The sequence below is a fragment of the Hyla sarda genome, chromosome 1 (assembly GCF_029499605.1).
Source record: "Hyla sarda isolate aHylSar1 chromosome 1, aHylSar1.hap1, whole genome shotgun sequence".
Taxonomy (NCBI): Eukaryota; Metazoa; Chordata; class Amphibia; order Anura; family Hylidae; genus Hyla; species Hyla sarda.
In genome coordinates, this window is record NC_079189.1 from 3,983,792 (window position 1) to 4,005,699 (window position 21,908).

A 21,908-nucleotide genomic window follows, 5' to 3' on the forward strand; every position below is an offset into this window, starting at 1 on the left:
ACAATGGTGGAAATGTAGATGGGAGGACAACAATGGCGGAAATGTAGATGGGGACAACAATGGTGGAAATGTAGATGGAGACAACAATGGTGGAAATGTAGATGGGGACAACAATGGTGGAAATGTAGATGGAGACAACAATGGTGGAAATGTAGATGGGGGACAACAATGGTGGAAATGTAGATGGGGACAACAATGGTGGAAATGTAGATGGGGACAACAATGGTGGAAATGTAGATGGGGACAACAATGGTAAAAGGTCTAAAGAATTAAACTCATAAGATAAGACATAGACCGGCATTCATCATTGTAGGTGTAAGTGAAGCATTTATCTTCACCAAATTTATTAAATGTTGGCCATAAAGAATAGAGATGAGATAAACTCCAGTAGATGTGACCTGAACCTGTCCCGGGCAGCGCTGCCCATTATCCCCCAGAATATTTTAGCTATTGAACCCCTCCCCCACGTGATTTGGAGGAATAAGAATAATAAGGGAATGGATGTGATTGGTGGACACCAGAAAAGAGCTTTGTAGCCGATGACATTATAAACCTCTCCCCCAATTCACCAGATATGAGAACTTACTAGAAGGTCGGGGGAAATCTGGGGGGGGGGGGGGGGGGAGAGAGGGAGAGAAGAGGGGGGGGGGGAGATGGAGAGAAGAGAAGAGGAGAGAAAGAGGAGAGGGAGAGAAGAGGGGGGGGAGAGGAGGGGGGGGGGGAGAGAAGAGGGGGGGGGAGAGAAGGGGGGGGGGAGAAGGGGGGGGAAGAGAAGGGGGGGGGGAGAGGGAGAGAAGGAGAGAAGAGGGGTAGAAGAGAGAAGAGAAGACGAGAGAAGAGAGAAGAGAAGAGAGGAGAGGAGAGAAGAAGAGAGGAGAGGAGAGAAGAAGAGAGGAGAGAAGAAGAGAGGAGAGAAGAAGAGGAGAGAGGGAGAGAAGAGGGATAGAAGAGGGAGAGAAGAGGGAGAGAAGAGGGGTAGAAGAGGGAGAGAAGAAGAGGGAGAGGAGGAGAGAAGAAGAGGAGAGAAGAAGAGGAGAGAAGAAGAGGAGAGAAGAAGGGAAGAAGAGGGAGAGAAGAGAAGAAGAGAGAAGAGAGGAGAAGAGAAGAAGAGGAGAGAAGAGAGGAGAGAAGAGAGGAGAAGAAGAGGAGAGAAGAGGAGGAGATAAGATGAGGAGATAAGGAGAGGAGAGAAGGAGAGGAAAGAGGAGAGGGAGAGAAGAGGGGTAGAAGAGGGAGAGAAGAGAAGAAGAGAGGAGAGAAGAAGAGGAGAGAAGAGAAGAAGAGAGAAGAGGGAGAGAAGAGGGAGAGAAGAGAAGAAGAGAGAGAGAAGAGAGAGGGAAGAGAAGAAGAGAGGAGAAGAGAGGAGAGAAGAGAGGAGAGAGAAGAGAAGAGAAGAGGAGGAGATAAGATGAGGAGAGAAGGAGAGGAGAGAAGGAGAGGAGAGAAGGAGAGGAGAGAAGGAGAGGAGAGAAGGAGAGGAGAGAAGGAGAGGAGAGAAGGAGAGGAGAGAAGGAGAGGAGAGAAGGAGAGGAGAGAAGGAGAGGAGAGAAGGAGAGGAGAGAAGGAGAGAAGGAGAGGAGAGAAGGAGAGGAGAGAAGAAAAGGAGAGAAGGAGAGGAGAGAAGGAGAGGAGAGAAGGAGAGGAGAGGGGAGAGGAGAGAAGAAGAGGAGAGAAGGAGAGGAGAGAAGGAGAGGAGAGAAGAAGAGGAGAGAAGAAGAGGAGAGAAGAAGAGGAGAGAAGAAGAGAGAGGAAGAGGAGAGAAGGAGAGGAGAGAGGAGAGGAGAGGAGAGAAGAAGAGGAGAGAAGGAGAGGAGAGAAGGAGAGAGGAGAGAGGAAAGGAGAGAGGAGAGAAGAAGAGGAGAGAAGAAGAGGAGAGGGAGATGCTAGTGGTCATGGCGGAGCTTAAGTGAACGTCATACGTGGCAGGTCCCGGCTGCTATCAGTCAACCAGGGACCCGCCGGTAATGTTCGACATCTGCGATCGCGTGGAAGTCCGTCATTAACCCCTCAGATCAATACAGATCACGGCATCTGCGGCAGTGCGGTACTTTGAACGTATGATCGGATCACCCGCAGAGCTGCTGCAGGGATTTAATCATCCAATATGGCGGCCGGAGGTCCCCTCAACTGTCTCAGTCTGTCTCCAGGAGTCTTCTGCTCTGGTCTGAGATCAAGCAGAAAATCACAGATAACACTGATCAGTGCTATGCCCTATACATAACACTGAACAGTATAAGCAATCTAATGATTACTGTAAATAATCCCGTATGGGTAGATTTGGTATCGCCGCGTGCGTAAAAGTCTGATCAAAATATATTGATAATTATCCCGTAGGATGAACGGCGCAAACGTAAAAAAATCCAAAATTGCTTAGGGCGGGATATAAAGCTGGGTGGCGGGCGGTATGTAAAGCTGGGTGGCGGGCAGTATATAAAGCTGGGTGGCAGGCGGTATGTAAAGCTGGGTGGCGGGCGGTATGTAAAGCTGGGTGGTGGGCGGTATATAAAGCTGGGTGGCGGGCCGTATATAAAGCAGGGTGGCGGGCGGTATATAAAGCCGGGTGGCGGGCCGTATATAAAGCCGGGTGGCGGGCGGTATATAAAGCCGGGTGGCGGGCGGTATATAAAGCCGGGTGGCGGGCGGTATATAAAGCCGGGTGGCGGGCGGTATATAAAGCCGGGTGGCGGGCGGTATATAAAGCCGGGTGGCGGGCGGTATATAAAGCCGGGTGGCGGGCGGTATATAAAGCCGGGTGGCGGGCGGTATATAAAGCAGGGTGGCAGGCGGTATATAAAGCCGGGTGGCGGGCGGTATATAAAGCAGGGTGGCGGGCGGTATATAAAGCAGGGTGGCGGGCCGGTATATAAAGCCGGGTGGCGGGCCGTATATAAAGCAGGGTGGCGGGCGGTATATAAAGCTGGGTGGTGGGCGGTATATAAAGCCGGGTGGCGGGCGGTATATAAAGCCGGGTGGCGGGCGGTATATAAAGCCGGGTGGCGGGCAGTATATAAAGCTGGGTGGCGGCCGGTATGTAAAGCTGGGTGGCGGCCGGTATGTAAAGCTGAGTGGCGGGCGGTATGTAAAGTTGGGTGGCGGGCGGTATATAAAGTTGGGTGGCGGGCCGTATATAAAGCTGGGTGGCGGGCAGTATATAAAGCTGGGTGGCGGGCAGTATATAAAGCTGGGTGGAGGGCAGTATATAAAGCTGGGTGGCGGCCGGTATATAAAGCTGGGTGGCGGGCCGGTATACAAAGCTGGGTGGCGGGCCGGTATATAAAGCTGGGTGGCGGGCCGGTATATAAAGCTGGGTGGCGGGCGGTATATAAAGCTGGGTGGCGGCCGGTATATAAAGCTGGGTGGCGGCCGGTATATAAAGCTGGGTGGCGGGCGGTATATAAAGCTGGGTGGCGGGCGGTATATAAAGCTGGGTGGCGGGCGGTATATAAAGCTGGGTGGCGGGCGGTATATAAAGCTGGGTGGCGGGCGGTATATAAAGCTGGGTGGCGGGCGGTATATAAAGCTGGGTGGCGGGCGGTATATAAAGCTGGGTGGCGGGCGGTATATAAAGCTGGGTGGCGGCCGGTATATAAAGCTGGGTGGCGGCCGGTATATAAAGCTGGGTGGCGGGCGGTATATAAAGCTGGGTGGCGGGCGGTATATAAGGCTGGGTGGCGGGCACTATATAAAGCTGGGTGGCCCCTAATGGAGTGGCCCTAGTACTGATGGGGCCCGTCCTCTCCTCCAGTATATAAAGCTGGGTGGCAGGCACTATATAAAGCTGGGTGGCAGGCACTATATAAAGCTGGGTGGCGGCAGTATATAAAGCTGGGTGGCGGCAGTATATAAAGCTGGGTGGCGGGCACTATATAAAGCTGGGTGACGGGTGGTATATAAAGCTGGGTGGCGGGCGGTATATAAAGCTGGGTGGCGGGTGGTATATAAAGCTGGGTGGCGGGCGGTATATAAAGCTGGGTGGCGGGCACTATATAAAGCTGGGTGGCGGGTGGTATATAAAGCTGGGTGGCGGGCGGTATATAAAGCTGGGTGGCGGGCACTAGATAAAGCTGGGTGGCGGGCACTATATAAAGCTGGGTGGTGGGCACTATATAAAGCTGGGTGGCGGGCACTATATAAAGCTGGGTGGTGGGCACTATATAAAGCTGGGTGGCGGGCACTATATAAAGCTGGGTGGCGGGCACTAGATAAAGCTGGGTGGCGGGCACTATATAAAGCTGGGTGGCGGGCACTATATAAAGCTGGGTGGCGGCACTATATAAAGCTGGGTGGCCCCTAATGGAGTGGCCCTAGTACTGATGGGGCCCGTCCTCTCCTCCAGTATTACCGGCTGATGGGCTCCGGACTGTAGCTATAGGATTAGGTATCGGGGCCAATACCGGGATCAGGACCCTAATACTGATCACTGATGGCTCCATAGTACGGACACTAGGAGGAAGTGGTAACCATGGCGACTACTCCACCAATAGGAATGAGGGAGAGGAGAGGAGAGGAACACTGACAACACAATGTAACAAACCCTCTGCATAGAAACTCACCTCACACCGCGTCTCCTCTTCACTGAGCTCCTCCCCTTCTGGTCACATGTCCTCTACTACTGCTGAGCCCCGCCCACTCCAGTCACATGACCAACCTCGCAGGTCCTTCAACAACAATCTCTTCTATCCTGCTGAGCTCCGCCCCCGCATGTACTGGTCACATGATTGTGACATCATCACAGGTCCTACACCTCCCCCAGCTAGCAGATCCAGAGAAGGTCCTGGACGGGCAGTTCCTGGTAAAGAGATTAAATGAGGAGGGGGTTTGTTACAGTGTGTCACCCCAGTAGTAAGGAGATTACATGAGGAGGAGGTTTGTTACAGTGTGTCACCCCAGTAGTAAGGAGATTACATGAGGAGGAGGTTTGTTACAGTGTGTCACCCCAGTAGTAAGGAGATTACATGAGGAGGAGGTTTGTTACAGTGTGTCACCCCAGTAGTAAGGAGATTACATGAGGAGGAGGTTTGTTACAGTGTGTCACCCCAGTAGTAAGGAGATTACATGAGGAGGAGGTTTGTTACAGTGTGTCACCCCAGTAGTAAGGAGATTTCATGAGGAGGGGGTTTGTTACAGTGTGTCACCCCAGTAGTAAGGAGATTACATGAGGAGGAGGTTTGTTACAGTGTGTCACCCCAGTAGTAAGGAGATTATACGAGGAGGATGTTTGTTACAGTGTGTCACCCCAGTAGTAAGGAGATTATACGAGGAGGAGGTTTGTTAGATTGTGTCGCTGGTTCTGTGATTCAGGCTCCTCCTCTTCTTCAGGACTATCCCCTCCAGCTGACCCAGTTGTCTCCTCTTCTCCTGAATGATCCCCCAAGGATGGACAAGGACAGGAATGAGATGACTAAGAGAATATTACACTTCACCTTGGAGATCCTCCACCTGCTGACCGGAGAGGTGAGGTGACCCATCTACATTTCCACCATTGTTGTCCCCATCTACATTTCCACCATTGTTGTCCCCATCTACATTTCCACCATTGTTGTCCCCCATCTACATTTCCACCATTGTTGTCCCCATCTACATTTCCACCATTGTTGTCCCCATCTACATTTCCACCATTGTTGTCCCCATCTACATTTCCACCATTGTTGTCCCCATCTACATTTCCACCATTGTTGTCCCCATCTACATTTCCACCATTGTTGTCCCCATCTACATTTCCACCATTGTTGTCCCCATCTACATTTCCACCATTGTTGTCCCCCCATCTACATTTCCACCATTGTTGTCCCCCATCTACATTTCCACCATTGTTGTCCCCCCCATCTACATTTCCACCACTGTTGTCCCCCATCTACATTTCCACCATTGTTGTCCCCATCTACATTTCCATCATTGTTGTCCCCCCATCTACATTTCCACCATTGTTGTCCCCCCATCTACATTTCCACCATTGTTGTCCCCACATCTACATTTCCACCATTGTTGTCCCCCCCCAATCTAAATTTCCACCATTGTTGTCCCCCCCCAATCTAAATTTCCACCATTGTTGTCTCCATCTACATTTTCACCATTGTTGTCCCCCCATCTACATTTCCACCATTGTTGTCCCCCCATCTACATTTCCACCATTGTTGTCCCCACATCTACATTTCCACCATTGTTGTCCCCCCCAATCTAAATTTCCACCATTGTTGTCCCCCCCCAATCTAAATTTCCACCATTGTTGTCCCCATCTACATTTCCACCATTGTTGTCCCCATCTACATTTCCACCATTGTTGTCCCCATCTACATTTCCACCATTGTTGTCCCCATCTACATTTCCACCATTGTTGTCCCCATCTACATTTCCACCATTGTTGTCCCCATCTACATTCCCACCATTGTTGTCCCCCCATCTACATTTCCACCATTGTTGTCCCCATCTACATTTCCACCATTCTTGTCCCCATCTACATTTCCACCATTGTTGTCCCTCCATCTACATTTCCACCATTGTTGTCCCCATCTACATTCCCACCATTCTTGTCCCCATCTACATTCCCACCATTGTTGTCCCCCCATCTACATTTCCACCATTGTTGTCCCCATCTACATTCCCACCATTGTTGTCTCCCATCTACATTTCCACCATTGTTGTCCCCATCTACATTCCCACCATTGTTGTCCCCCCATCTACATTTCCACCATTGTTGTCCTCCATCTACATTTCCACTATTGTTGTCTCCATCTACATTTTCACCATTGTTGTCCCCCATCTACATTTCCACCATTGTTGTCCCTCCATCTACATTTCCACCATTGTTGTCCCTCCATCTACATTTCCACCATTGTTGTCCCCATCTACATTTCCACCATTGTTGTCCTCCATCTACATTTCCACTATTGTTGGCCCCATCTACATTTCCACCATTGTTGTCCTCCATCTACATTTCCACCATTGTTGTCCCCATCTTTGGATCCGCTCTATGTTCTGGATGTCTCTTTGTAGGTGAGGTCTCCAGAACTGACCCCAGTATTCCAGATGTGCTCACTAGAGCTCTATACAGGGGGCACAATCTCCTCTTTGTAGTGAGGGAGGAATACTGGGGTCAGTCCCCTCATTGTCTCTCTCCATACACAGGATTACACCATAGTGAAGAAGACATGGGGGGAGTGTGTGGCCCCCAGCAGCCATCTCCATGAGTCAGGAGGACGGAGCAGGCCCCGGGGCCCCATCACAGAGCCTCCACCTCACTCACCGATACATGAGAAGATCCTAGAACTCACCCACAGGATCACTGAGCTGCTGACTGGAGAGGTGACTCTGCTGGGACATTATACAGTAATGGAGGGGTCTGGTGATGACTGGAGAGGTGACACTGCTGGGACATTATACAGTAATGGAGGGGTCTGGTGATGACTGGAGAGGTGACACTGTTGGGACATTATACAGTAATGGAGGGGTCTGGTGATGATTAGAGAGGTGACACTGCTGGGACATTATACAGTAATGGAGGGGTCTGGTGATGACTGGAGAGGTGACACTGTTGGGACATTATACAGTAATGGAGGGGTCTGGTGATGACTGGAGAGGTGACCCTGCTGGGATATTATACAGTAATGGAGGGGTCTGGTGATGACTGGAGAGGTGACCCTGCTGGGACATTATGCAGTAATGGAGGGGTCTGGTGATGACTGGAGAGGTGACACTGCTGGGACATTATACAGTAATGGAGGGGTCTGGTGATGACAGGAGAGGTGACACTGCTGGGACATTATACAGTAATGGAGGGGTCTGGTGATGACTGGAGAGGTGACACTGCTGGGACATTATACAGTAATGGAGGGGTCTGGTGATGACTGGAGAGGTGACACTGCTGGGACATTATACAGTAATGGAGGGTCTGGTGATGACTGGACAGGTGACACTGCTGGGACATTATACAGTAATGGAGGGGTCTGGTGATGACTGGAGAGGTGACCCTGCTGGGACATTATACAGTAATGGAGGGGTCTGGTGATGACTGGAGAGATGACACTGCTGGGACATTATACAGTAATGGAGGGGTCTGGTGATGACTGGAGAGGTGACACTGCTGGGACATTATACAGTAATGGAGGGGTCTGGTGATGACTGGAGAGGTGACACTGCTGGGACATTATACAGTAATGGAGGGGTCTGGTGATGACTGAAGAGGTGACACTGTTGGGACATTATACAGTAATGGAGGGGTCTGGTGATGACTGGAGAGGTGACACTGCTGGGACATTATACAGTAATGGAGGGGTCTGGTGATGACTGGAGAGGTAACCCTGCTGGAACATTATACAGTAATGGAGGGGTCTGGTGATGACTGGAGAGGTGACACTGCTGGGACATTATACAGTAATGGAGGGGTCTGCTGATGACTGGAGAGGTGACACTGCTGGGACATTATACAGTAATGGAGGGGTCTGGTGATGACTGGAGAGGTGACACTGTTAAGGATGGGTCGAGTGGGGGCTTCTCAAATGTGATTGACCGGGCTGCCATACACTTTGCCAAGTGTCGACACAAAAAGATATACACCACACAGGATATGTTGGTATACACTCTTTCTTGGCTGGAAGCTCTGCTGCTCCCAAAAGAGTACTCTTTAATTCAGGAAGAAACAGCTGGTTTTAAAATTGTACAAAGTAGGAGGATGAATTATGACATCACAATTAGCATATTACATTCAGATTGGTTGATCAAATATTGCGTTAGCATATCTAGTGTCCATTAATTTCTTGGCAAAAGTTCTCTGCTCATCCAGATGTTTTGTCTTTATACTCCTGAATGGTGCCGTCTCAGGGCCTCTGTTCAAATTCACGAGCAGATAATATTCTGAGTATAGGGTTGAAGGATAAAATTATGCGTCTTCCTATATTCTGATTAGTCATTTGTGGCGTAGAATAAGTCTTTATCTTGTGAGACTTCTAGCTTGAGATTTCTTCATCTTTCCACGAGATCCAATGTTTAGACGTCCTGTATTCAGAGTCTACATCCCAAGGTTTCTTAGTGAAAGGGCAAAGCGATAAGATGAAATGTTTTGAATTAAGGAAAGCAAGCTCTTCTGTAATATTCAGCAATAGCATTTACCATTCTGATGTATCTGGGTTAAAGGGTAAGGGAACAGATATTTTTCCAGCAGCAATGGCCTTTTAATATTAGTATATTGATCAGTCATTAGAAACATAAGGGTCATCCCTATCAATTCCCCCCTAAAAGATATCTGTTACCATACATGACATCTCTCCCTATGGTGCGTTCTGCCTAATAGTCCCAAGCTCACGTGGGAAAAATAAAAAATGGGTATGGGATGCTCCACTGAATTGAGACGAGCAGCCCCTTGTGAACCGCCCCCCTTTGTAGTCAGACTAGTCCTTTACCTGGGACTTCTATGTTCACCCTACTCTGCTGGGTATACACTTGCACCATTGGAATACAGAATGGTTATTCTCATGGGGGAAATTCTCTCAGTCATGTTTGGGTCTGATGTATCAATTAGGTTCAGATAAGCTGAAATAGTAGGTTCAATATCCACAGTTGTTCCACCAGTAGTCATCCGTCACACCTGTGTATAGTGAATTGTCATCCCTATGGCACCTCGGGACAATTCACTATGTCACAGTAAACTTAGTCACTTAGTTGCTGGAGAGTTATCAAGACGTGAGATACAACTCTTGGGTCATTATCGAGTCAGTCCAGTAGTGTGGTGGAGTCGGATTGGGTTCCTGGGTTTGCACTCCACTTATACAGGAAAAGGATATGTATCAGGAGCATGGTGTAGGAAGCCTCTTGCAGTGCGAGGTGTATCCATGTTGATTCTCCTTCCAGTTTCACCGAAGTCAGAGTTGTCAGTAGAACCTGATAAGAACCTTTAAATCTAGGCTCCAGCGGCCTCCTCACGTATTTTTTCACGAGGACAGATTGGGCTACAGATTGTAACTTTCTGGTTCAGTGTCGGGATCTGGAATGGAAGAATAAAACTACAACATGTGTTACTTTCAGCTCATTACACATGGTAATAACAAACTTTACTAAACTATCATCTCCTGCACTAAGCTGCTGAGGGTAACAACATCCTAGCTTAGGGACCCCCCTTCCCCGTAAAGTATCTCATGTGGGGTTAGACCTGTTGGCTGTCGGGTGTGTCCCTAACAGAGTACAGGGCTATGGGCAGCCCTTCTGGCCATGGAAGGGACAGTTCTTTACTGGCTTTTAGGATTTTGTTCTTTAGGGTGCCATTTAGTCGTTCAGCTTTCCCACTGCTCCGGGATGATATGTAGTATGGGGTCCGAGGTCTGTTCCCACCATCTCCATAGTTTTTTTGTAATATCCGCAATGACAGCTGGTCCTTGATCGCTTTCAATTACTTCAGAGACTTCAAATCTGCATACCAGTTCCGTTAGTAGTTTCTTTACAGTAGTCTTTGCTTGCAATATTGGTGACTGTGTAGGCTTCTGGCCATCCTGAGAAAAATGTCCACTGCTATTAGCACGTACTCAAACTTTCCACTTTTGGGCAATTGCATGTGTCAATCTGGATCCTCTGAAATGGGTGGCAAGGTTTGGCCAAGTGTTTCTTCGGATTAACTTCGGTTCTTCCAGGGTTGCAGGTGTTGCCAATATCACATCCCTTGACATATTGTTCTACTGTTGTTGTTATTCCTGGTGCAAGGTAGATTTTGTTGATAGAAGTGATCATTTGATTTTTTTCCTCTGTGGGTGACTCCATGAGTCCATTGAGTCACCCCGGATAAAGGGCTTGGGGAAGACAGATCTTGTTTGCTTTCCTTCATAGGCCTTCTGATTTCAGCTCCCATACCCTCTTTCCCTTGTTCAAGGCTTGAGTCTGGAACTGTTTCAGTGTCTTGAGTTTGGGATCTCCCTTTCCCGTTTCTGGTTCTTCTGATCCTTTCCTCTGTCTTCTTGTCGTGGTACAGGGTTCTTCTTTCCCTCTTCTGTTTCTTTTGATCCTTTCTTCTGTCCTCTTGTTACCACATATACCCCTGATTCCTCTCGAGCAAGGGCAGTTTTGCAGTTTCTTTAGCTGCTTGGTCTGCTAAGAAATTTCCTTCGTCTTCTTCAGAGTCCAATCTTCCATGCGCTTTGACTTTGTTGATCGACACTTGTTTAGGCAGTTTTAAGGCTTCAATCAGGGTCCTGACAGCTTCAAAGTTCTTTATAGGAGTTCCACTTGCAGTCATGTACCCCCTTAGGGCCCATTTCAATCTGAAGTCCAGAGCCACTCCATGCCCATGGGCAGAGTCCGTGTAGATGTTGGCGGTTTGTCCTTCCGAGATGCGGCAGGCTTCAGTTAAGGCAATAAGTTCCTCCTCCTGTGCTGAGACACGAGAAGAGAGTAGTCTTGCCAGCAGAACTTCGAACATGCTAACCACTGAGTATCCTGTGTGGAAGTTGCCACTTTCATCAGCATATCTGGACCCGTCTGTGTAGAGATTGAAGGTTGCATTGTCCAATGTTGTTTCTTGGTAGATGTGATGTCTCCATTTCCATAACCTCTGAACAATTGTGCTTAGGGTTATCAAGGTCTCCATCATTTTCTTCAATTTGTTTTTCTTTATCATCCCCCCTCGAGAGAGGAAGCAGGGGAGCTGGATTGAGCATCTCTGAAGGGTGACATTATCCGGAAGTAAGAGAACATTGAAGTCTCACTTGTCTTTGTAGAGAAAGTGGATTTCTTTGGAATTGAGTCAAAATAACTTTCAGTTCATATGAAGCGAGGATAATGATAGAATGTCCAAGAATGATGTCCAAAGTCTTGTCCAGAAGGTCTTTAGCTGCTAACACAGCTCAAAGGTAGGTTGGTGCAGTTTGTGCAACAGGATCTAGTCTGCATGAATAGTATCCCAAAGGTCTCAATTTGTTTCCATGTTTTTGTGCAAGGGCTCCAGAGGCATGGCCCTTTTGTTTCAGAGGCAAACAGATAAAACGGTAGTTCATAGTTTGGGGTGTCAAGTGCAGGAGCGGACATGATAAAGTCTTTTAGGCAGTTCAAACACTGTATGGCTTCCCATGAAAGTGGTTGCTTCAGAGTCATAGCTGGAATGGCATCCTACAAGGGTTGCATTAGTGCTGAGGCATCCGGAATCCATTGTCGGCAGTAAGTGATCATACCAAGAAAGGCTTGCAATTGCTTGACAGTTGTTGGTACAGGAATTTCTTGTATGGCTTGCTTTCTGTCTTCCGTGAGGTGTTTAGCACCCTGAGAAATACAATGTCCTAGGAAGACAACTTTTTGTTGTGCCCACTGAACTTTTTCAAGGGACACCTTGCAGTTGATTGAAGAAAGAAAAGATAGTAGATCCACTGAAATGGTGGCTAACTCATCTTGCAATGTGGCACAGAGTAGAAGGTCATCCACATATTGAAGTGAAGTCACATTAGGATGGGCACATACCCATGAATCCAGACAGGTGGATAAGGCTTGAGAAAAGTGATTAGGGGAGTTTTGAGCTCCCTGTGGCAAGCGTGTCCAGGTGTATTGTCCTCCTTGGTGAGTAAAAGCAAAGAGGTATTGGCAGTCTGGATGCAAAGGAACGCTGAAGAAAGCATTGGCTAAGTCCAGAACAGTTAAAGCTTGGCATCTGGTGGTATCGAGCTGAGCAGAGTATGTGGGTTGGGAACAATGGGAGTATCCAGAACTGTGGCAGCATTAATGGCACGAAGGTCATGTACTATGCGGAACTTCTCAGGTTGTCCTTTTGGTGTCTTCTTCTTTTCTGGGGAAATACATTTAATTAAGGCTACATTCTTGAGAATAGTTGCTGTTTGTTCAGAAAGGGAAGTTTCTTGGTTTGCTTTGAGCGGATACTGGGGTACTCTAGGTATTTTGGTTCCAGGTTTTAGGAAGACTTTAACAGGTGGAACAGGCAAGAGTCCAATATCATCTGGGCCTTTGGACCAGACACAGTCTGGAATTTGTTGTAGATGGACATCGGGTATAGTCTTTGTTGGGATGTTCATCACCATCAGTGAAGAGGCTTGCAGGACACGAAGTTCTTCAGGTGTAAGTGGTTAGGATAATGCAAGGTGCATCCCTTCATCCTTATTGGTTGCTTCAAGTTTCAGGAGTAAATTTCAGATCCAGATTTTTAACAATTTCTATGTAAGACATGATTAGCTGGATTCTCTTAGTTATTCTGTTGTCGGGTCTTCATTGTTGATTCATTCTGGAGTAGTTTGGGTGTCCAATGAGAGGTCCAGATCGCCGTTGGTCCATATTATGACTGTTTTGTGATATCATTGGCCTTAGAGTGGCTGAATTCATTCGGTAGTCAGAAGGAAGAGGTCTGGATCTGCAGTGTTGCTGGACATGTCCGATTTTACAACATCCATAGCAGCTGATCTTTTTGACAGGTGATCTTCAAGGGACGTAATCCTGAACTGGGTATTGTGCTGTAGCATTAAGCATCATCGGTGCATCTTGACAGATTGACACATCCGAGCTTTTCTTAGTAGGTGCCACTTCAATTTGTTTTTCAACAGCTTCGACAATGAGTGAAAGCTGTTTTGGTTCAAGTGTCGCATGTTCAGGCCTAGTGTCCGTAAGTCTTTCTTTAGCATCGTGGAGGCCAGTAACAAAAGTGCTAATGAGGAGTTTCTTATGGAATTCGCTTCCTATGTTATAACCTTGATCCTGGAACAGATTAAGCAGTCTGGAGAAAAACTTTTCAGCTGGTTCCATAGGTTCCTGAAAGGCATCAGAGAAATTGGTGGAGCTTGAGGCTAGTCTGTCTTTGGCCCAGGCTTGTAGTTGTCGGCAGAATTCTATTCTGGAAGAATATGTCTCCTCGTCCACAATAGCAGAGCAATCAAGGCTGGCGGAAATGATAGGCCAGAAGGCGTCTCCAGTTCTGATAGAGACTAGATTATATAAAGCCTTCCAATACTGATGCATAGGTTTGTTGAATTTAGAAAAGCATTGGCTGTTCCTCTGGGTCAGGTAGTAGGGTTAGGAGATTATATTCATAAAGAGTTTCTGAAAGAGGTCTTTTTTTTTTTTTTAGACCCTTTAATACCACCATATTTAAGTGGTATTGTCATAGTTTGAGGTGGATTGGATTCACCAAAACTGTGCAGGAGATCTCTGGAATGATCAGGCTGTATGGGCAAGAGTTTAGATGGCGTGGATCTGGTTAATCCATGTTGTAGTTTATCTGAATCATCATGTGGCATTGGGTGTTTACCCAAGAGGTTAGGTTTCTTGAACAAGTTGACAGCATCCACCTGAGCTTGGACTGTTTCGTATGCTTTAGAGATAAGACCGATTTCCTGTAATGTTGGTATTGGCTTGTGATGTTTAATACTGAACACTATTGCATTGGCACAGATATTAGGAGGAAATCCAAAGAGTCCAGAACTGATGGGTGGAATGGCCAGGGAGGAAATTTTCTTCTCTCCACCTAGATCAAGAATGTGGTCCATTGTGGACTGAAGCTGCCTTATGCAGGCATCATGTTGGACAGAGGAATATCTGGGACCAACAACATGTATTATCATGTTGCAGGGAAGTGTCCCAGCACCTGTAATGGCCAGTTGGGAGGTTGAAATTGGCCCTTGTTGTAGTACCAACAGATCAGAGTCCTGCACTAAGGCAGCAGCAAGGTCATCATTATGTTGAAGATATGAATTTGCAGGGTTAACTATAGCCTTTCCATGGAACCCATGCCAATCCGGAGTAAGGTGTTATTCCAGATCTTTGTTCCAAGGGCCAGTTGAAAAGATTCAGACACCATATCTGCTATATTGGTTTGGTACATGTTACTGTGAGGAGGCTCAGAGAATTGCACTACAGTAGGTGTGATTGTATCAACAAGTGAAAGTAGCATGTTTTCTAGGGACTGAAGATGATTATGGTCATCATTGGTAGGAGAGTTAAACTGTTCCTCCAGTTGATCTCGGTCTGGATGACCGTCTTCACTGGGTACAGAGGTCTGACTCCTTGGTGATGGACAGCAACTATCAGCAGAATGAAATATAGAGCTTTCCGGTGAGGGCTGATCCGGTGGTGTGTAGGTTTGACTTGGGGATAGGCCAGGGATCTTGTCATTACGTACAAAGTAACTCCCATCCTGAGTCATTCCTGGAAAGAGATCAAGTGCTTCAGCACTAGAGGAATTTCCATTTGGAAACCTTCCAGCAACGGCCAAGTTCTGTTTGGATATACTAGATGAGGGCTCATTACATGGAGTAAGTTGATTGGGTGAACCAAGATGGCTGCTTGCTTCGCCTGGGGGAGTAGCAACATGGCTGCCACTGGAAGGAGGTAACATGGGATATAGTGGGGCAGGGACATTTTGGGTGGGAACTATTTTGATAGTACCGGGAGAATCAGTTTAAGGCCGGGCTTGACTACAAGAAACACAGTTTTCAGCTGAGGGCAGGTTTTTGGTCACAATGGGGACACACCCAACAGTTAGAATCACCGCCTTTATATGGGGGTGGCAGGTCTCTATCTTTGCAATACAAGTATACAGTCATATTCTCCTTCTTATCTCTACATTCCATCTCTATATATTTTTCTTTTGTTATGGAACATGATGCTTAATGGCATCAGCCCATAAGTCTGGGTGTAATCTACCCCTCTCCTGAATGCCACATACCGTATTTATCTGGGTATACCACGCACCGGCCTATAACACGCACCCTCATTTTTCCAAAGAAATTTGGGTAAAATTTTTTTTACCCAAATATCCTTGTTAAAATGAGGGTGCGTGTGTGAGTGTGTATACCTCAATAAAACAGTTTCTGGCCCCGCAGAAGCCACTTTAGTTCAATGATTTAAAGCGGGCACTTTAAATAATTGAACTGAGGCGGCTTCTGTGGGAAAACAGTCCTGCCGCCGCCTGATTCCGTCCCCTATCCCCTGTTTTATAGTTACATGTCACTGTCCCGCCGCTGCCCGATTCCCTCACAGTCGTCTGGTTGCATGTCCCGCCGATGCCCGATTCCATCCTGGTGACCGCACTCTTTATAGTCCTGCAGCGTCCTTATCTGTCACTGTGCGCCACGCACAAGTGATGTCCTCAACGCGACATCACTCGTCAGTCAGTGCGCGACGCACAGTGACAGATAAGAACGCTGCAGGACCATAAATAGCACGGTCACCAGGATGGAATCGGGCATCGGCGGGACATGCAACCCGAGGACGGTGAGGGAATCGGGCATCGGCGGGACATGCAACTCGAGGATGGTGAGGGAATCGGGCATCGGCGGGACATGCAACCCGAGGATGGTGAGGGAATCGGGCATCGGCGGGACATGCAACCCGAGGACGGGGAGGGAATCGGGCAGTGACAGGGACAGTGACATGTAACTATAAAATGGGGGGATAGGGGACGGAATTGGGTGGCGGCGGCAGGACTCTGGTCCCACAGTTCAATGATTTAAAGCGCCCGCTTCTGCGGGGCCAGAAACAGTCTATCGGTCTATAACACGCAGATAGACTTTAAGCTAAAATTTTAGTCTAAAATATTCGTGTTATACGCCAATAAATACGGTATATACATGAGTTTCTTTATTTCTTCAAGATGCTTCTCCCCTTCCCTGTGCATGACTATTGCACATGCCTCTACATAACCAGGAACAGAAGCAATCTGACTCTTGGCAAAGTATTCATCTTTATCTCCAAAAGTCAATCAATGCAAGAACTGAACAATTGTAAAAAAAATTCTTTTTTTTTCAGTCTCGGGTAGACAGAGGGTTGCAAATTACCCTATGCTCAAAAATTCGCAGTGGATTGGCCAAACAAATTCTACTAAAACACCAAAAAAAAAGGGTGTCAAGATGACAACCACCGTTTGTATGATGTCACTATAATCTGCTACTCTTATGCATTACCAGTCCAAAAAAAGATACCAGAGCCACTTCTTGCTCCTGTGCGACAGAAGATACTTAATAATGCCGTTTATGCATTAACAGTTCAGTGCAAAAGATACCAGAGCAGCCCCTTGCTCCCGTGCGACAAAGATACTTAGTAATGCCGTTCTCTAAACCGGTAAAAGTTACGGTCAAATATTAATTTCTAAAGTTATCAGCTTGTCTGACATCCACAAAAGATTTTGAAGATATTGCGTCTACATACAAAAAAGATATTAGAGAACCTAGAACTCAAAAATCTTTGTAACTCATCTTCCTCGGCCTAATCCATTAAAATAAAAAAAATCTAAAATTAAATCCGAATTATCAGGAAAGAAAAAAACTGGATTTTTCAAAGACTCAAAAATCCCAATGAATCTTTCTCACAGTTAAATCATTCTTCTGTTTACATTATGAAACGGATCTGACCTTGTTACAGCACACCGTATCTGCTTCTCAGATAAAGGAATTTACAGCCCAAGGAATAGAGAACATTTTTTTTTATAAACCTGCAAACTTGTGGCAAAGGAAAAATCTCTGCTTTTGCCTTCTCAGCCTATTTAAAGCGCCAGTCAATCACATGCGACTAAAAAAAAGAGAACAACACAGCGGGAAAATCTCTGTCACTAAGAGTTAAATCCAGAGGGTCGACCTGGGCCGTCCAGACTCCCCAATACCACAAAAAAAAACACGAGCAAGGCTACAGATTCATAAAATCAGCAGACTTACCGTGTTTCCGTGGGGTTGCCCCGGGTGGCTCAATGTGTCGCTCCACTGGATTCGTATCTTCCTAGAGCGTGATTCCGCCATCCCACCGCTGCCACCAACTGTTAAGGATGGGTCGAGTGGGGGCTTTTCAAATGTGATTAACCGGGCTGCCAAACACTTTGCCAAGTGTCGACACATAAAGATATACACCACACAGGATATGTTGGTATACACTCTTTCTTGGCTGGTCCCAAAAGAGTACTCTTTAATTCAGGAAGAAACAGCTGGTTTTAACATTGTGCAAAGTAGGAGGATGAATTATGACATCACAATTAGCATATTACATTCAGATTGGTTGTTCAAATATTGCGTTAGCTTATCTAGTGTCCATTAATTTCTTGGCAAAAGTTCTCTGCTCATCAGATGTTTTGTCTTTATACTCCTGAATGGTGCCGTCTCAGGGCCTCTGTTCAGAGTCACGAGCAGATATTCTGAGTATAGGGTTGAAGGATAAAATTATGCATCATCCTATATGCTGATAATTCATTTGTGGCGTAGAATAAGTCTTTATCTTGTGAGACTTCTTAGCTTGAGATTTCTTCATCTTTCCGCGAGATCCAATGTTTAGACGTCCTGTTTTCAGAGTCTCCATCTCAAGGCTCTAGTGAAAGGGCAAAGCGATAAGATGAAATGTTTTGAATTAAGGAAAGCAAGCTCTTCTGTAATATTCAGCAATAGCATTTTGATGTATCTGGGTTAAAGGGTAAGGGAACAGATATTTTTCCAGCAGCAATGGCATTTTAATATTAGTATATTGATCAGTCATTAGAAAAATAAGGGTCATCCCTATCAAGGTGACACTGCTGGGACATTATACAGTAATGGAGGGGTCTGGTGATGACTGGAGAGGTGACACTGCTGGGACATTATACAGTAATGGAGGGGTCTGGTGATGATTAGAGAGGTGACACTGCTGGGACATTATACAGTAATGGAGGGGTCTGGTGATGATTAGAGAGGTGACACTGCTGGGACATTATGCAGTAATGGAGGGGTCTGGTGATTATTAGAGAGGTGACACTGCTGGGACATTATACAGTAATGGAGGGGTCTGGTGATGACTGGAGAGGTGACACTGCTGGGACATTATACAGTAATGGAGGGGTCTGGTGATGACTGGAGAGGTGACCCTGCTGGGACATTATACAGTAATGGAGGGGTCTAGTGATGACTGGAGAGGTGACACTGCTGGGACATTATACAGTAATGGAGGGGTCTGGTGATGACTGGAGAGGTGACACTGCTGGGACATTATACAGTAATGGAGGGGTCTGGTGATGATTAGAGAGGTGACACTGCTGGGACATTATACAGTAATGGAGGGGTCTAGTGATGACTGGAGAGGTGACACTGCTGGGACATTATACAGTAATGGAGGGGTCTGGTGATGACTGGAGAGGTGACACTGCTGGGACATTATACAGTAATGGAGGGGTCTGGTGATGACCGGAGAGGTGACACTGCTGGGACATTATACAGTAATGGAGGGGTCTGGTGATGACTGGAGAGGTGACACTGCTGGGACATTATACAGTAATGGAGGGGTCTGGTGATGACTGGAGAGGTGACACTGCTGGGACATTATACAGTAATGGAGGGGTCTGGTGATGATTAGAGAGGTGACCCTGCTGGGACATTATACAGTAATGGGAGGGGGGGTCTGGTGATGACTGGAGAGGTGACACTGCTGGGACATTATACAGTAATGGGAGGGGGGGGTCTGGTGATGACTGGAGAGGTGACACTGCTGGGACATTATGCAGTAATGGAGGGGTCTGGTGATGACTGGAGAGGTGACACTGCTGGGACATTATACAGTAATGGAGGGGTCTGGTGATGACTGGAGAGGTGACACTGCTGGGAATGCTGGGACATTATACAGTAATGGAGGGGTCTGGTGATGACTGGAGAGGTGACACTGCTGGGACATTATACAGTAATGGAGGGGTCTGGTGATGACTGGAGAGGTGACACTGTTGGGACATTATACAGTAATGGAGGGGTCTAGTGATGACTGGAGAGGTGACACTGCTGGGACATTATACAGTAATGGAGGGGTCTGGTGATGACTGGAGAGGTGACACTGCTGGGACATTATGCAGTAATGGAGGGGTCTGATGATGACTGGAGAGGTGACACTGCTGGGACATTATACAGTAATGGAGGGGTCTAGTGATGACTGGAGAGGTGACACTGCTGGGACATTATACAGTAATGGAGGGGTCTGGTGATGACTGGAGAGGTGACACTGCTGGGACATTATACAGTAATGGAGGGGTCTGGTGATGACTGGAGAGGTGACACTGCTGGGATATTATACAGTAATGGAGGGGTCTAATGATGACTGGAGAGGTGACACTGCTGGGACATTATACAGTAATGGAGGGGTCTGGTGATGACTGGAGAGGTGACACTGCTGGGACATTATACAGTAATGGAGGGGTCTGGTGATGACTGGAGAGGTGACACTGCTGGGACATTATACAGTAATGGAGGGGTCTGGTGATGACTGGAGAGGTGACACTGCTGGGACATTATACAGTAATGGAGGGGTCTGGTGATGATTAGAGAGGTGACCCTGCTGGGACATTATACAGTAATGGGAGGGGGGGTCTGGTGATGACTGGAGAGGTGACACTGCTGGGACATTATACAGTAATGGAGGGGTCTGGTGATGATTAGAGAGGTGACACTGCTGGGACATTATACAGTAATGGGAGGGGGGGGTCTGGTGATGACTGGAGAGGTGACACTGCTGGGACATTATGCAGTAATGGAGGGGTCTGGTGATGACTGGAGAGGTGACACTGCTGGGACATTATACAGTAATGGAGGGGTCTGGTGATGACTGGAGAGGTGACACTGCTGGGAATGCTGGGACATTATACAGTAATGGAGGGGTCTGGTGATGACTGGAGAGGTGACACTGCTGGGACTTTATACAGTAATGGAGGGGTCTGGTGATGACTGGAGAGGTGACACTGCTGGGACATTATACAGTAATGGAGGGGTCTGGTGATGACTGGAGAGGTGACACTGCTGGGACATTATACAGTAATGGAGGGGTCTGGTGATGATTAGAGAGGTGACACTGCTGGGACATTATACAGTAATGATGGGGTCTGGTGATGACTGGAGAGGTGACACTGCTGGGACATTATACAGTAATGGAGGGGTCTGGTGATGACTGGAGAGGTGACACTGCTGGGACATTATACAGTAATGGAGGGGTCTGGTGATGACTGGAGAGGTGACACTGCTGGGACATTATACAGTAATGGAGGGGTCTGGTGATGATTAGAGAGGTGACCCTGCTGGGACATTATACAGTAATGGGAGGGGGGGTCTGGTGATGACTGGAGAGGTGACACTGCTGGGACATTATACAGTAATGGGAGGGGGGGGTCTGGTGATGACTGGAGAGGTGACACTGCTGGGACATTATGCAGTAATGGAGGGGTCTGGTGATGACTGGAGAGGTGACACTGCTGGGACATTATACAGTAATGGAGGGGTCTGGTGATGACTGGAGAGGTGACACTGCTGGGAATGCTGGGACATTATACAGTAATGGAGGGGTCTGGTGATGACTGGAGAGGTGACACTGCTGGGACTTTATACAGTAATGGAGGGGTCTGGTGATGACTGGAGAGGTGACACTGCTGGGACATTATACAGTAATGGAGGGGTCTGGTGATGACTGGAGAGGTGACACTGCTGGGACATTATACAGTAATGGAGGGGTCTGGTGATGACTGGAGAGGTGACCCTGCTGGGACATTATACAGTAATGGAGGGGTCTGGTGATGACTGGAGAGGTGACCCTGCTGGGACATTATACAGTAATGGAGGGGTGTGGTGATGATTAGAGAGGTGACCCTGCTGGGACATTATACAGTAATGGAGGGGTCTGGTGATGACTGGAGAGGTGACACTGCTGGGACATTATATAGTAATGGAGGGGTCTGGTGATGACTGGAGAGGTGACACTGCTGGGACATTATACAGTAATGGAGGGGTCTGGTGATGACTGGAGAGGTGACATTGCTGGGACATTATACAGTAATGGAGGGTCTGGTGATGACTGTAGAGGTGACACTGCTGGGACATTATACAGTAATGGAGGGGTCTGGTGATGACTGGAGAGGTGACACTGCTGGGACATTATACAGTAATGGAGGGGTCTAGTGATGACTGGAGAGGTGACACTGCTGGGACATTATACAGTAATGGAGGGGTCTGGTGATGACT

The 21,908-nt window shown here is 47.5% G+C and overlaps 2 protein-coding genes across 2 annotated transcripts in view; one reads left to right on the top strand and one right to left on the bottom strand.

Annotated features, from left to right (window-relative positions):
• LOC130306231 (uncharacterized) overlaps nucleotides 1-4,524 on the bottom strand; it is an 870,792-nt gene extending 866,268 nt beyond the window's left edge. Inside the window, exon 1 of the mRNA XM_056552075.1 lies at nucleotides 4,343-4,524. Coding sequence (XP_056408050.1) covers nucleotides 4,343-4,433 — 91 coding nt within the window. The 5' untranslated portion in view covers nucleotides 4,434-4,524. The remainder of the gene's footprint in view (nucleotides 1-4,342) is intronic.
• Nucleotides 4,525-4,585: 61 nt separating this feature from the next.
• LOC130306379 (zinc finger protein 845-like) overlaps nucleotides 4,586-21,908 on the top strand; it is a 316,660-nt gene continuing 299,337 nt past the window's right edge. Inside the window, exons 1-3 of the mRNA XM_056552091.1 lie at nucleotides 4,586-4,816; nucleotides 5,335-5,454; nucleotides 7,126-7,302. Of these exons, the coding sequence (XP_056408066.1) occupies nucleotides 4,640-4,816; nucleotides 5,335-5,454; nucleotides 7,126-7,302 (474 nt within the window). The 5' untranslated portion in view covers nucleotides 4,586-4,639. The remainder of the gene's footprint in view (nucleotides 4,817-5,334; nucleotides 5,455-7,125; nucleotides 7,303-21,908) is intronic.